Source organism: Neodiprion pinetum, chromosome 3, assembly GCF_021155775.2.
Source record: "Neodiprion pinetum isolate iyNeoPine1 chromosome 3, iyNeoPine1.2, whole genome shotgun sequence".
In the NCBI taxonomy this organism is placed as follows: Eukaryota; Metazoa; Arthropoda; class Insecta; order Hymenoptera; family Diprionidae; genus Neodiprion; species Neodiprion pinetum.
Genome location: NC_060234.1, coordinates 1,597,532 through 1,612,973, shown reverse-complemented (window position 1 = coordinate 1,612,973; position 15,442 = coordinate 1,597,532). Strand labels below are relative to the sequence as shown.

At 40.7% G+C, this 15,442-nt stretch overlaps 2 protein-coding genes across 3 annotated transcripts; both read left to right on the top strand.

Moving 5' to 3' along the window:
- Positions 1-12: 12 nt before the first annotated feature.
- On the top strand, positions 13-12,222 carry LOC124214866 (serine proteinase stubble-like). Of its 2 annotated transcripts, XM_046617595.2 has the most exons (10): positions 13-157; positions 1,152-1,715; positions 2,130-2,228; positions 7,073-7,258; positions 10,480-10,556; positions 10,776-10,876; positions 10,966-11,065; positions 11,167-11,379; positions 11,494-11,607; positions 11,706-12,215. In XM_046617595.2, exons 2-10 carry the CDS (start codon positions 1,619-1,621, stop codon positions 11,859-11,861), a joined length of 1,143 nt encoding a protein of 380 aa, XP_046473551.1. In that variant the 5' UTR covers positions 13-157; positions 1,152-1,618; the 3' UTR covers positions 11,862-12,215. The 2 variants fall into 2 exon arrangements, with proteins under 2 accessions (XP_046473551.1, XP_046473550.1); XM_046617594.2 differs by lacking the exons at positions 13-157; positions 1,152-1,715; positions 2,130-2,228 and adding an exon at positions 4,203-5,382 and having other exon boundaries at positions 11,706-12,222.
- A 931-nt stretch (positions 12,223-13,153) lies between these two features.
- LOC124215585 (serine proteinase stubble-like) lies at positions 13,154-14,437 on the top strand. Its single transcript, XM_046619143.2, has 6 exons — positions 13,154-13,222; positions 13,311-13,411; positions 13,518-13,617; positions 13,727-13,942; positions 14,037-14,150; positions 14,279-14,437. Exons 1-6 carry the CDS (start codon positions 13,154-13,156, stop codon positions 14,435-14,437), a joined length of 759 nt encoding a protein of 252 aa, XP_046475099.1.
- The last annotated feature ends 1,005 nt before the right edge of the window (positions 14,438-15,442 follow it).

The window sequence follows — 15,442 nt, the reverse complement described above, 5'->3', positions numbered from 1 at the left end:
TTTTTGTTAAAATTCTGCGCATAGACACGGAGAGTAAAAGCGATATGAATAAAATATACGAGTTACGTGCAACAAGTTATGGAACCTCGACTATGGTTCAAGAGAGCTAGCTTGTAAAACCGTGAAGAATAATTAAACGATCGAGGCGGGAAAAAAGGTAGAAGAGTACAAACAATAATCATAAAAGTTCGGTCCCGTCCGCGTTTCCGTTTCTAACGCACGATAGGAGCTTGGATTACACGGAGCCGTATCAGCTGATCGTTGTAATATCGTCGGTGAAAGCGCCCTTGGCCTTTTTAGTGCATAGACCGTGGTCCCGGCTATTGGTTTATCCGTGCGTGCAGCAGCAACGCGCCGATCGAATTCCCGATGCGTCGGTGTGAATAAGAGATGAAAAACCTGATACGTAAATAAAATAAAGCAAAGTGTCGCCCTAAGAAGAGAAAATATACCGGTTGATCGGTGTTTTCTTTCTGTTCTGCTACGTCCGTTATTTGTTTATTTATTTATTTACCTTTTTGTCTCATTCTACTTTTCTGTCTTTTAATATTTTCTCGCCAAGTACTTCCCTGGTTTCTGGTCACCATTGAAATGCGATATATGATGCAGCTGCGTGCAGCTCTAGTTTGCCGACGTTAAGAGAGCGTAAAGCTGCGTCGAGTACTCTCAGGAACGGCTGGAGCTTGCAGTTTGGTGCAACAACCGAAGCCCAAACTAATCGTGGAGTATAGGGATAACTTTTTCTTTTTTTTTTTTTCGCGGAGGTAAAAAAAACGCGGACAAGGAGATGCTTGAATTATAATTGAAAACTTATAGCTCCGCAAGATTGTACGAATGAGGAATTTCTCGGTAACGATGAACGAGGCTTGTAAAACGAACCGCCTGTGAAAAAATGATAAGACATTATTCTCGTCTTTGACATCGCGTACAGCCAAACTTGAAAGTTTTTGTCACCTCTGTTACTCTCCTTAACTTTCACTAATAACGCGACGCGACTCGACATAGACCGGCCGAGTCAAATACTACGAACATTAAAAGGCGTTCCACTTGTTTCCGTGGCCTGGTTTCGTGTCCTAATTTTACACCGGACTGTACCGAACAAGTCTTACTCGTACGTACTTTGATTTCATGCGTGTGGTTTTTTATCCCAGCCTGTTTACGCGTTATACACGGTGTCCGAAGTGAACGTTATCGGGACAAGTTTTATTACCGTAAAATTATTTTCAACCATTTCGTTACCGAAAATCATGACAAGATTCGAGGATTTCGTGAAAATTTCAACGTTCTATCAAACGCGAGACAAACAATATTCCCAGATAAATTGAAAATGCGTCGATGGAATATTGACTGATCTGTGTTGAGTTGAATTTAAAAAAAAATTTACAACGAAAAATGTCTTAAGCCAAATGACCAAACGAGATTGAAATTTTTCGTTTGGAAAAAAAATTAAACGTAACGGAAAATTTAAAAAATTGTATTGTTTGTGATTGAGTAAAATAATAATAACAGTGAAAAAAAAAAATTCATTGAGAGTGCGAGAAAAAGTAATAACAATGATCAAGGACTGAACGCAGAAGTGCATTTAGTAAATAAGCCCGGAAGAATTACAAACGAAACAATGAGTTTGTGGCTCACTCCCGGCTTTTTTATTCTCCTATCCTTGTCGTCTCATGTCGCGAGTTACAGGAGTAACGACAAATATCTTTCGATTTTCGGTAAGTCCCCCCCCCCCCCCCCCCCCCCCTTTGCTAGTGATAATTTCGACGAAATTCTTATGCAAAGATTCATCGTTCATAAACCGAAGAACGAATAAGCGTCAGAATTGAGTTAGAAAATGTATTGAGAAGAAAAGAGAAGATACGAGAAGATGAAAAATAATGAGATAGTGTATCGATTCAGCGTGAGAAATCTATTCCCGGATCTCTTGTGCAGAGTTTATAATAATACGAAGGAGAAAGGATCCGTGAGAGAAATTAACATGTCGTTACGGTTCGGGTAACTCATAGAGAAATATACTTTCGTTACTTTTGTTCCATCGGCGAACGATCGCGTGTTACGATCTTCACAAGCGGAAGTTCAAGTTTACCGGTCCTTATAACCAATCTACAATTCTATTTTTTTCCCCACAGATTTGCCGGAAGGAGACAAGGGCTCATCGATATCGTCGAACACGATCGGATCGTCGCCCAATTCAAACGGGCAGATGAGATTCTTCGACGAGCTTGGACGTGAGTATGCCGATGTGTCGGTGTTAGTGTACGTCTTCGAGGTTTCCCCTCCTCCTCCATCTTTTTTAATTGTAAAAATAGCGCTGAACCGGAGATGCGTTATGTCCGGGTGAAAGAGAAAGGCGTCATCGACACTGGGTGGCGTGTTTTACCGGCTTCAAGTACATTTATCCTGGTTGTAGTCGAGTCGAAATAAGTCTGAATTCAAAATACTCTAGATGCGACTGCATTTTTGTAGGCAGGAATTTTCGAACCCAAGTAACTCAAATCTGAAGTCATTTTTGAGCTGTATTTTTCCTCAATAACTGCTATCGATAACTGAAAACTGATTAGGCCATCGTATGGAGCTGAAAATTCTATATCATCGAACTATGTAGATACTTATACGTCGGGAACGGAGTCGGATTAGCAAATTAAGAAAAAATAAATTATTTCACCAAAATTTCGGAAATGCCGTCGATGCGATGAAGAATTTCTTTTTTCTTAACATGTTAATCCGACTCCATTTCCGACATACAAGTATCTACATAATTCGATGATGTAGAATTTTCCACTCTACACGATGGTCAAATCATTTTTCATCTATAGATGGCAATTTTCGAGGAGCACGCAGAAAACGACTAATCATTACCCGAGGGTAGAATTTTTGACCGGCAGTTTCTTTCTCTTACCTTTTTCTAATATGATCTTGTTGCGCAATAGCCACTTTCGCGAATGCAAATTTCTTTACCGTATACAATATCATCGTTGGTTGGTTCGCTCTGGTTTTATCAATAATTGGAGAAATTCAGGCAGGAGAGAGAGAGAGAGAGAGAGAGGATCGTCAGGTATCAGAGGAGAGAAAGGTAGGAGGAAAAAAAAAGAAAAAAAACAACTTAATTGCAACACGATTTCGCGAATTTTTTCTGACGATTTTTCTGCCACACGTAGGGTATAATACCACAAAGTTGTCACGGCTGCACTTTCTCCGCCACGTGCGACAAAACACCATTGTGATACTACAAGGCCTGAGTTTTGCGCAGTTTTGCACTTGGCGAATGAAAGTTGCGACAACAACGACACCAACAACAACAACAACAGCAGCAGCAACAGCAACAAAAACGTATAAATCGTTACACGGCGATAAAAAAGATGCTGAGGAATACGCCAATTTCTCACGTATAATTTCACCGTCGTTTCTCGCTTCGGATATCAACATCTGGCATGATGCTGCCGTGTTGGCCCGTTGATTAAAATGAAACGATTAAACGAGAGTAAGAAAAAAAAAAAAAATAAAGAAGTGAAATAAAGAAAAGAAGAAGAAGTTCGAACGTTGATTGTAACCGACCTGCAACGACGCCGCTTTCTTTCCTCCTTTCCTTTCTTGTTATACTTACATTCCTTTATTTCTTCCTTTCTTATTTCTCACTTTTGGGACTTGTCAACGAAGGTTTCCCAGCTGGCGCCTAGGCGTAGCCGCGTTAAACTTGGATAATTAACGCTATTAACCACTACTGTGTATAGATATACAGCGCGCATTGAAAACCGTTTCGGTGAAATTGGCGATGAAAATTTAGGTCACCGCACGGGCTGTATTATATGCAGATATACGTATACAGAGGCGAATTTTCTCTTTCTCCGCACTGCGATTTTCGAACCAGGTAATAAACCGCTTGTAATGAATTTTTCCGCGCCGAGTGATCGGTGAAATTTTTCGAACGAAGAGGTAACCTTCCAAAACTATGTGTACGTATACACCTACTTGGAAAAATTTCATCGCTAAATATTAGCCTATAAGCGAATGAAAAAAATACAATTTTTTTTTTTTTTTTTTTTTTTTTGCAAAAATATTTGTAAAACTTTGGACAGCAAGCGAGAGAAGTCGGAGGTTGTATTTTGGGAAGTAGGAGGGGAAATTCGCAGCCGAAAGGTTCGGGAAAGCTGGTGCAATGTGCGGTGAAAGCAGGCGGCAAAGACGAGGAGTCCCAACAGTGCGACCAACGTCGACTTCTCTTCGCGGTATCGGAGCAGCGTCGTTCAGTCCACGTGCGAAAGCCGTTTCGTCAAAGACCCGAAAGGCGTCTTGGAGTCGGCCTAGTTCGCCGAAGAAGCGACTGGGACTCGAGCGATCCAAAAGTACGGTGTTTGTTTTCATTTTCGTTGATTTTTTATTGAGATATTGGTTTCGGGGTGGTGGATAAAAATTGGAAACGTAACAAGGAAGAAGAATAAGAAGAACAGAGTCCTCAGAGTCCAGTTCCGAAATACTTTCCTCACAATGACCGGGTCTTCGTTACCATACCGCAGTGAAGTGAAATTCCGAGAGTGCAACGGCGTCAGTCGGTCGTGTTTGAACGAAACCGCGTTTAAAACCGAGGCAAGTATCCTGATCTAGTCGGTAACGCGGTGATACTCGAAAGAAAACAAGGCGACGAACCGGGGGGAGAAAAAAATAGACACTGAGAAGATAACGAGGGTTGAACATGGAAACGGTGAACCTGGAGCACGGATGCGCCTGAGGAAAAAAGAAAGATAGGTAATCCGGTATTCGAAAAGAAGCGAGGAATTACGGACATAGGGATAGATATGTGGGTCAGGATGATCAACGGTTTGTTCTTCACGGCCGTGGCGACGGCGCTGCTCGCTTCGGTCGTTGGGCATCGGCACGATTTTTACGACATGGAAAGGTACGCGAGCAGCGGAAGCGGCGAGGATCTGCTGAACCGACTGAGAACAGCTAAGAAGAGCCCGACGGCTGTGGTGCAGTTCGTGCGTGAAAACCGAGCGATAGAAACGACCCTGAAGAACATCGTCGAGCGGGGCGACGCCAAAAACACAAACACTTTCTCGTGGACGAGCAACGGCCGACCGGCCGACAACTTTCCCGATAAAAATTACGGCGATCCGGGTCAAGGCCAGTCGCTGCAGGAACTTCGACCGGAGGTCGACCCCGCCGAAATACTCGAGGAGCTCAGGATCGCCGCTGGCAAGGACACCTCGTCTATGTCCACGTCTTCCGAGCGTCAGGGAAGACGCAGGAAGCTGACCAGTCAGGAACAGGGCGTTCTCCTCGTCGAGGCCCTCAGGAAACGACGGAATTATACCTCCTCGTACGAGGATCCCAGGGGTCAGAGCTCCACCGTTCAGAACAGCATCATGGACATGCTCGGGAGAAGTACGAACACGGTTCTCACTTCGAAATTACGATACTCCGAGATAATTACTCACGTATGTAGGTACAGGGAAGGTGTCCCGGGTCGATCTCTCCGATTTCATCTCATTTTGCAATACGTTGCAGCGGACCGAAACCTAAGAGACTCGTATTATTTATTTATTTTTTTTTGTCCGTCATTAAACACTTTAAGGGGGTGGAACCACCGTTTAAAGTAAGGCACGTCAAGGGGCGATTTGGCATTTCTTTTTTCAATTGAGAAAACTTTTCCAGTTGAATCGGTTGAAAAATATTACGTTCTCGTGGGTGAATCTGGCAAATCGACCCTTGACGTGCCCTACTTTGGAGGATGGTTTCACCCCCTTAAAGTGTTTAATGGCAGATAAGAAAAAATATGGGTCGCTTAGTTTTTAGTCCACTTTAACATACTGCAAAGGAAATCGAATCGGAAAGATCGACCTGGGATACCTTCTTTGTGAGACACGGACGACGACGACGTGCACGGTTTCCGTGAGTTCAGTCACCCGAGGCCCTTCGCTTCCGGAACTGTGACCGTGCCCTCATTCCTCGGTCTGAGATCAAATGTTGACAGGAAATTCTCATCCATTTACTTCCGTCGCGAAGATTGAGTGGTCTGAAATGTATTCTTGCTTACTTTACGGATTCTTTTCATCTTTACTCCAACCGTACAAGATCCTTCATTCTGTCATTTCTCACACCATTAAGACTTTAACGTCGTTCTCTTGTTTCTTCGGTTCTCTTTTTCTTCTACTATTTTTTTTTTTTTTTCATAGATTTGCCGAGCTGCTTTTACAGCAGATATACATGTATCGGATAATGTAACGAAAAATTTCACCGTTCTAAAATGAATCGTTCAACGCGCGTGATAAAAATCGACCGATGTATACCGGATAGCCAAAAATAAACATAATAAATATATCAGAGACGGAAGAAATTGAGGCATAGCGAGAGGTGGACGTGTCGGCATTGCAGTTGAACTTTCACGTTCTTCGGACAGTGCCTCCCATACACACGCGCACACTTACACGCATCCATATAAGAGCATCGCATTATAAATTTCACTTACGAAACTCCGATTCGGAACGAAAGTGGTTAATACTCTAATACACAAATGTGTAATCACATCCGTGCTGTATGTATACGCACACACACACACACACATACACATATTATATACACACAGAAACGTGTATACATGCATGCGCCCGTGTCATCGTCATCAAATGAAGTAGCAAAAGGTAGCGGAAGAATAATAAGGGCAGAATAACAAGGGCGAACAAAAATCCTCGATGAACAAAACTCGATCGCTTATTTTACTCACTTGCCTTGCTTGCTTGCTTGCTTGCTTGCTTGCTTAGCTTGTTCATTGTCAGTTAGGATGGGAAACAGAGCGCAGAATTATACTCGCGATGTATCGCGGATAGTTGAGAAGGTACGTAGGTGCATACCTACCTACATACATGCGGAGAACTCGCTCACCGAGACTTTCAGGATAAATGTTTCAAAGTTCTTCTTATTTGCTACAACGCGACGTTGCAAACTATTTGTCTTTCCGTGTCGTACCCTGTTAAGATTGGTAAGAATACAATTCCCTTCGATTTTTCAGTGCTTCAAATCACGATCTATCAAGCATTCAAATTTTTAGAGAAATTTTATCGTTTTTTTTTTCCAGTGATTCCGCAGACATGCAAGTACAAGGGTACAAAATTTGACTGCGGTTTGAGCATAAGCTGCGTTTTGGGGGGCGGAAGACCCGTCGATCTTTGCTCAGGCGGTCTGATATGGAGTTGCTGCGTCGACGACGACGACATACCGGAAAAGGATCCTCAGCCCAGCGTCGGTCTTCTGCAAAACGCCAGTAAGTTTAATAAACTAAAAAACAAATAAGCAAGCGTAATAAAACCATACGAGATTACAGGACGATTCGAATTATACGGAAAAATAATTTTCTTCAGGCGTAGCTTGCCGCTTAAATATAATCGCAATCATAATCACTGTCCTAATGTTGTTGCCTAAGAGTTTTTTTTTTTTTTTTTTGTTTTTTTCTTTTGTACGAATGAAAGAAAAAATCGACAAAAGAGAGAAAAAGAGAGAAGACGTAAACGTTGCAGCCGGAACGACGCGGCGTTTTCTACCTTAATACCTACGCATCGTCGTTTTCGCATCCGCAAAATTTCGCAACGTTTCTCTCATCATCCTCGTGTGACTGTCGTTGTACCCACACTTGTCACTCTGCCAGGCCGAGCGCAATTTTCTCTCATTCGGGGCATCCAGCCGACGATTTATGGTTTATATACGCCGTTGCCCAATTCTACGACAATTATTATTATCCTACTCCTACTCTTTTATAGCTTCACACAACTCGTTATCTCGTCGTTCTATCCAATTGCCGTAAGAAATTGTGTATTGTCCGTTATTATTAGTTTCTTCCTCGAAAAAAAAAAAAAAATGCAACTCAAATTTTAAATGGTGTTGATTCAAAATTGTTTTCAATTATCTTTTTCCGTTTTTTTTTTGTTTACTCAAAAAAAGACTCCACTTTGTTTGCAAGATTCAATTATTTCTTAACGACTCTATCGAAAATCCTAATACATAGTATGTGTAACTATTTTTTCTTTACAATCTAGTGTTCTATACGGTTAAGAGTATACGACGAGCACAGTCAGGTGAAAAAAATTGTGAGACCAAGAACGAAAGTGATAAAACAAAGATTTTATAAGTGTCACTGAAGCTGATCACGTCACACCTAATTAAAAAATTTCTTATGATTTGTGAAAACATTTTGCAATGCTGAATTTCAACAGCCAACAGAGAAATCACATTATTTTACACATTGTTCATTTATTTTTTTTTTTTTTTTTTTTTGAATCTCAAAACCATGTTCATTCTCCGAATCCGATGAAAAACAGCTCTTTTTATTCTTAAATGTATTCCCCTATAAATCGTCAAACGTTAGATTTTGAATAACGATAAAAAATTTCTTGCCGAATCATTATTACAAGTTTATCAGCTGTTAATCACATAAACGATACTGAGTACCTATCGGATGTTTTCGGCAAACTGATAAGCTCTAGAAAAAAATCTGCCCCAGACGATTCGTGCGGAATTCATTTACGAATAAATTTTACCGACAAAAAAAAAAAACTAATAACAACAAAGTGTGTAAAAAAAAAAAAAATAGTTGAGATTAAATTTCACAACCATCAAAGTTTAAAACCCCACAATTGCACGTATAGTTTTACGATCGATCGTTAACGCTTTCAGTCACAGTGGGATGCTCAGCGTCCCAGCTCGAAATTTTAGATTTTACATCCACCATCTTGGATTTAAAAATCATCATTGACCCCGAAAAACCCTCGAGTAACAAGCGGATAGTTCTATTTTACATCCGCCATATTGGACTCGCCATCTTGCATTTAGAAATGATCAAATTCCGACTTCGGATCGGTGATCAACGACCCCAAAGACCCAAATTCAGGCCAAAATATTGAGTTGAAAAATGTGTGACTGACAGGGTTAAGCAAAGATAACTTGAAACTGGGACTGAAAAAAAAATTAGTCAAAAAGAAAGTAAACGTGGAGGGAGGGTAAAAAAAATAAAAAAGACGAAATGACGAGCGAAAAATTCTAGCATTTACGTTAAACCTCGGACACCAGCGACCGTACCTCGAGGACGACGTCGCCGTCTATAACACGAGGCCGTCGACGGCATCGTCGGGTCGTCCGAAGCCGAGTTACACGAGCGTTATCCATCTGCACCGTCCGCCGGTGCAGCAGCATCACGACGGGAATCCGCAATTCGGTGGTGAAAAGCCTTACGACTACCCCTCGTCGGGCGTCGGCGGAATTATTCCCCACGTCGTTGCGACGAAGCCTGGAATAAGCTACCCGACGCAGCACTGGGATCTGCACGACCGACCGAACGACGTCGTCGTCGTCGGCCGTCCCCAAAATACGGCGTCGTCTTATCAGCCGGTGGATTATCCGTCCGACGACTACCACGAGGTTTATCCGCCTCCCGACGAGGCCGAGTATCCGGTGGACGCAGCTGACTCGCACGGTTATCGGGGTAAAATAAAAAAAAAAATAAAAAAAAAACGAAGGGACCGAGACCCGGACTGGATTCAAGATTTTTTTGACGATTTATTGCTGCTGTGATCGATAGAGGAACAGGACGATTGTATTTTTTAAAGTTTTTGTTCATTTTTTGTTCTTTTTTTTTTTTTTTGTATTTGCGATAATTTGCAACGGATGTAACAGAGAGAGAGAGAGAGAGAGAGAGAAACAGAGACGTGGAGAAGAAAATTTTTGACTTTCAATAACGATAAGAGATACGAAAAAATAAACAACCGCAGCACTGATTACGGAACGACGTTGGCTGCACGATGAAATCACGCATCTGTCTACACGTATTGAAGCACATATTTAAACACCTATCTATTATTCTGTAATATGGAAAGAAGAGGGGCGGAATCTAAAAGGCTAAATTTGCACGTATAATTTAGCAAAATCTGCACGGCTTTTTCTTTCGAGATTGGTAATTTCTGCTGGAACGAGACGATGAACGGGAAAATTTTTAATCATGTTACCGCAGGATGCGGTTCAAAGTAATATTGAACATTCGTCGTTACTTCTTTACAGTTAATAACGCAACTGACGAAGATTGCAAAAATGACGAAGAGACTTTTTGTTTTTCGAACTTGAAAAATGATCCAAAATTTTCTAAAAAGCTTCTTTTCCCCACAGCACGCTGCATATACGGCTGTTTTCTATTATCCGTCTATTTTTCTTCTCGGATCTTAAAATCACCGCGTTACGCAACAGGGTAAACAAATTCCGAATGATACGTTAAAAACATACCGAATCTCGACTCAGTTGCGCCATTTCGCTTTCACGTTTCGATTACAAAACCCTGGGCATGTTGTTGCGTGACACGGTGACGCGAATGAATATTTCTTCTATTTAAAAAGACTCGACGACTCGACGAATGAAATTGTGAGCTTTGGGGGATGTTCTTGTCGCTTGTCAACCTATCGTTCTGTGAACAATTTAAAAATACTTATATTACCCTTTTTTCAGGCTGCGGAGAATTGTACACGAGGAGCAATCGAATCGTCGGTGGACACAGTTCGAGTTTTGGTAGCCACCCTTGGCAGGTGAGAAATATATTTCCCTCCAATTGATTGGTTGGTCAATTTATTTATTACAATTTCATTCGTAATTTAATTTCGTATCGAGTCGCTCTCTTTTCCAAGCATTTTCAAATTTCTAATTATTCTTATCACTATTTTCGAGTAGGTATATAAGTGAAAAATGTTAGAATCAACTGCTACAGCACAGACTTAACTAAATATCTGATATTGATCAACGTTTAGGCGGCCATAATAAAGTCCGGTTTTTTGTCAAAAAAATTATCCTGCGGTGGAGCTTTGCTGAACAACAAATGGGTCGTTACAGCTGCTCACTGCGTGGCGACGTGAGTATCGTTTGAAAGATTAATTTCTTAGGAGTAACAAAAAGAATTAATTCAAGATTTAAAAAATCCTTCCTCTTTTCAACCCGCAGTTCTCCGAATAACAATTTAAAAGTTCGTCTCGGCGAGTGGGACGTGAGAGATACGGGCGAACGATTGCTTCACGAAGAGTACAACATAGAGAGAAAAGAGGTGATTGATCAAAATTAACCATTCCTCAAGATAATTTCAATTCCGTACAGCGATAGATGATCAATTTTCAAATTAAATAAAAAATTCGACCACATTCGCAGGTTCATCCGCAGTACTCGCCAACCGATTTTCGGAACGACGTTGCCCTGGTAAAACTCTCTAGAACCGTCACCTTCAAGCAACACATTGTCCCGGTTTGCCTGCCGGCCAGAAATCTCAAACTCGCTGGCAGAACCGCCACCGTTGCTGGTTGGGGGCGAACAAGACACGGTCAGAGCTCGGCGCCCACCGTTCTCCAGGAAGTCGACGTCGAGGTGATTTTTCCAACATTGAAAAAGCCTCGAACATCAATTATCGAGGATGGAATTAAAAAGGTCTAAATGACTTTGTCGAAAAAACGAATGAACGAAATTTTGCATTCCAACCAGGTTATTCCGAACGAGAGATGCCAAAGGTGGTTCAGAGCCGCGGGAAGAAGAGAAACGATCCATGACGTATTTTTGTGCGCCGGTTACAAGGAGGGAGGCCGGGACTCGTGTCAGGTAAAAATTATGAACATGACAAATCGCAGGAGACTGGGATAGTGGGAAATAATGAATTTTAAAAACAAACGGAACCTCGTTTCATTTTTTACCTGCAGGGAGACTCCGGAGGTCCTTTGACGATGTCGGTTGAAGGACGACACGTTCTAATCGGTCTTGTATCGTGGGGAATCGGATGCGGAAGGGAGCATTTGCCCGGCGTTTACACGAATATACAAAAATTCGTCCCCTGGATAGACAAAGTGATGAGTTGAAGTGACCGGATTTATCGAGAAAATCCATTATTCGACAATTAAATGTGAAACTGTGAACTCGAGTGACTGATATTATACGCAATTTTATCCCGCGTGTGCGGATGTTGATGAGAATTTTTTATCCTTGGCAGTTTTTCGAAGATTTATAATATCAGAGGCTGGCTGGATCGTTAATTTTTAATCGTGTTAATGACGACTGTACGCGAGGCACGATTCGTCACAAAAATACCAATATTCTAATATGACTTGCGTGAAGAGTAAATAGTATTATTTTACATGCAAAACTGTATGCTTTTGACGTGTACGCAACTTTTATCACAACCGTACATGACGTTGAATGAATAAATAAATTATTATTATTATCATCATTATTATTATTATTAATGTTAAGAATATTTTTATTTAGTAGAAATGATGTCATACTTATCGGGAGCCATAAGCTAAGATACGAGAATTCGGAGGAATTCTCTTCTGTTGTTGAGCTCGTAATTGAATTTCAAAGATAAATCTGCATTTGAAAACAGGAAATCGTTAAAATCTACTCAAACGAAAATTAGTCTTCCGTAACGAGGAGACGAGCGTTTGAAGCGAGATTGGGAATGCAGTTTAAAACGTCTCGCAATCGATACAAGACTTACTTCATAAAATCGCGGTGTAAATTTAACAATTATCGAATTCACAAAGAATCGGTGTTGTCTTTTTTGTTATATTTTTCGTATTTAAAGATGGCTCTGAAAATTGTATTTAGCGTGACGGTATTTATGACGGTTATGGTGGTAAAGTTCGTTCGGTCCGCGGAAAACGATCTCGATATTTCGTCCGCAATTGGTGAGTTGCGTAAAATGAAATGTGAAGGTCCGTAATTGTAAGCCAATGAAAATGAAAAAAAATTCAAGTCGAGTTACAGACATAACTTTGTTTCGATATATCAACCGATTACAGTTTTCCTCACTGTGTAACATTTGAGAAATATAATACACTGCATAAGCTTTTTACTTTATATCTTACAATTACCGTACACTCTCCACCCACTGATTCCGTACTCAACCGACAATTTTAATAGGTATACATATATAGAGAATTCTGGATACATATTTCTACATTACCGACACTCAGCTCTCAGACATAAACCTTTATCGCTCATCGGATCATTTCACGCGACGAAGGTTTTTGTCCGAGGGCTAAGTGTCGGTAACGTAGGAATACGTACGCATGAAACTTTGTACGATCACTAGCGTGACTCAAATATTGCGAATGAATTGTGAAATATTCAAGAATGCGGTAAAGCAGAGATGCAAGGTTCACGGTTCAAGCGAATCATAGGCGGCCACGATGCAAAATTTGGCGATCATCCGTGGCAGGTATGAAAAAAATAAACTTTACCGTACCTTTATTACAATAGACGGGTCAAACTTTGACGGACAAAAAATGGGATCGAATTGGTTTCAGGCAGCGATCTTTAGATCGACTCTCGGAGCGAATATTCTGTCCTGCGGTGGAACGCTTTTGACGGACAGATGGATCGTCACTGGGGCGAGCTGTTTGTGGAGGTGAAGATCCTAATCATAGACAAATACGAAATTACGCAATTTACTCGCCGAGCGATAATCGTTGCATGACAACGCGTAATTATTTTCTTCCAACGTGTTTATACAGAGCTCGAATCGAGGATCTAACTATTCGCCTGGGAGAGTTCGATTTGGAAAACGAAGAAGAGCCGCTCAAAGCCGAGGAGTACAAAGTCGAGAAAATAGAGGTGAGCCTGTATGAATTGATGAAAAATAAAAAAAAAAATAAAATAAAATAAAAAATCCAATAACGAGCCGATTTATGCCGACACGGGAAACATTGTTTTGCGATTGCAGATAAACCCGGAATACGAAGAGATAGAATTTCGAAACGACATTGCTCTGCTGAAACTTGACCGTGTCGTTAAGTTCGACAAGCACATAATTCCCGTTTGCCTTCCGAGCGAGGATTTAAGTCTGGTTAATCGAACAGCGACGGTCACTGGCTGGGGATTTATAAACGAAGACTCTCGAAATTCCCGTACCACCGTGTTGCGCCAAGTCGATATCGAGGTATTCGTACCTATGATTGTATCAACAACTCGCATGGAAAAAAAAAAGAAAAGAAAATCATCACATTTTTTTCACTCGTATTTCATTATTCCAGGTATTTTCCAACGAGCGATGCAACGAGTGGTTTTCCGAAGTTGGACTCAACCGACTGATTTCTGAATCAGAATTATGCGCCGGTCGCGTAGAAGGAGGCAAAGATGCTTGCACGGTGAGCAACGCGTATTTCGATCACACGATCTGTACGAGAAAAACGAAATTAAAGATTGTTTCAAAATCATCGATTTTTTTTTTTTTTTTAATATAAAATTATAACAAAGGCTTCGTGATTTTTCGCAGGGAGACTCGGGCGGTCCTTTAACCACGTTAATAAACGGAAGTAAAATCCTTATCGGCATCGTGACGTGGGGAAAAGGTTGCGGTCGAAGACACTCGCCAGGTGTTTACGCGAAGATAAATCATTTCGTACCGTGGATAAAGAACGTGATGAAAAATTAAATATTCAATGCCACGAAAACAAGGATTATACTTTTTCCACTTAAATAAACCGCGTACCTAATATTATGATTTTGATATGCTTTTTATTGACATAATTCCGGAATAAAAAGTTAAAAACATCAATCGATAACAATATAATAAATAATTTCTGTATAACGAGTAGGAAAATTGATATTTCCTGCAACCCAGTCAGCAATCCAGACTTCTATTATATTCCACTATATTTTATTATACATCACGGTTTACCTTCGGAGGGTTTACTGAGAAATTGGTAAAACGCTTCCGGGAGTTTCTCGCCTATCTACGGAAGGTACAACAATACGATGGAATTGACGTAACAAGAGGCTTCGCTTCTCTCGACATTCGGTAAGGAAAACGTTGCTGTTTCCCTTTTTTCCAAAATAAAAAAAATAAAAAAAAAAAAAAACAAAATTCCAAATAATTATTAAAACCTGCAACACGTATGTTAACGGCGTGTGAAAATAATCGTTGCACGTGTTACATGATTTTTTTGTCGACCAATCAATATCCAGACGACTGATCGTACGTTACGTTTATATATACATATATAGCACGCGGCATGTGTCACGCAACAAGTCTGTCCGATTTATTATTGTATAATCAAAACCGAATTTGACAAATTGATCCGCATTTGTGAGATATTGTTAAATTGACGTGAATACGTATAATACGTGTAGAGATACATCCGTAAAAGTCATCGCGAGGCAAGTACGATAGGCGCCACAAGATCGACGCGAGATTTTTATCTCTTTGTATTGCAGGACAGTTTCTCTCTGATCGATTGGCTAATTTCGCCGATCGTAAGCCGGGATACGAATCGTCGTCTTTATTCTATATTATATAAATTATATACAACATACAGAGTGACTGAAACGACATTAATTCACAGCTATAGTGTTCTTGTATTATACCTTTCGCGTTGTACGTTAACGTATTCTACACACGTGTGCACTGTTAAAAAATTTCTTAAAAAATATTCGTGTA

What these genes read in the sequence shown, in the direction of transcription:
- LOC124214866 (XM_046617594.2), top strand. Translation starts at nt 4,794, where the DNA reads ATGTGGGTCAGGATGATCAACGGTTTGTTCTTCACGGCCGTGGCGACG. An exon ending in CATGGACATGCTCGGGAGAA is followed by an intron (nt 5,383 to 7,072) that starts GTACGAACACGG and finishes TTTTTTTTCCAG; the next exon opens with TGATTCCGCAGACATGCAAG. An exon ending in GAGGCCGGGACTCGTGTCAG is followed by an intron (nt 11,608 to 11,705) that starts GTAAAAATTATG and finishes TTTTACCTGCAG; the next exon opens with GGAGACTCCGGAGGTCCTTT.
- LOC124215585 (XM_046619143.2), top strand. Translation starts at nt 13,154, where the DNA reads ATGCAAGGTTCACGGTTCAAGCGAATCATAGGCGGCCACGATGCAAAA. An exon ending in GGGGCGAGCTGTTTGTGGAG is followed by an intron (nt 13,412 to 13,517) that starts GTGAAGATCCTA and finishes GTGTTTATACAG; the next exon opens with AGCTCGAATCGAGGATCTAA. An exon ending in GAGGCAAAGATGCTTGCACG is followed by an intron (nt 14,151 to 14,278) that starts GTGAGCAACGCG and finishes GATTTTTCGCAG; the next exon opens with GGAGACTCGGGCGGTCCTTT.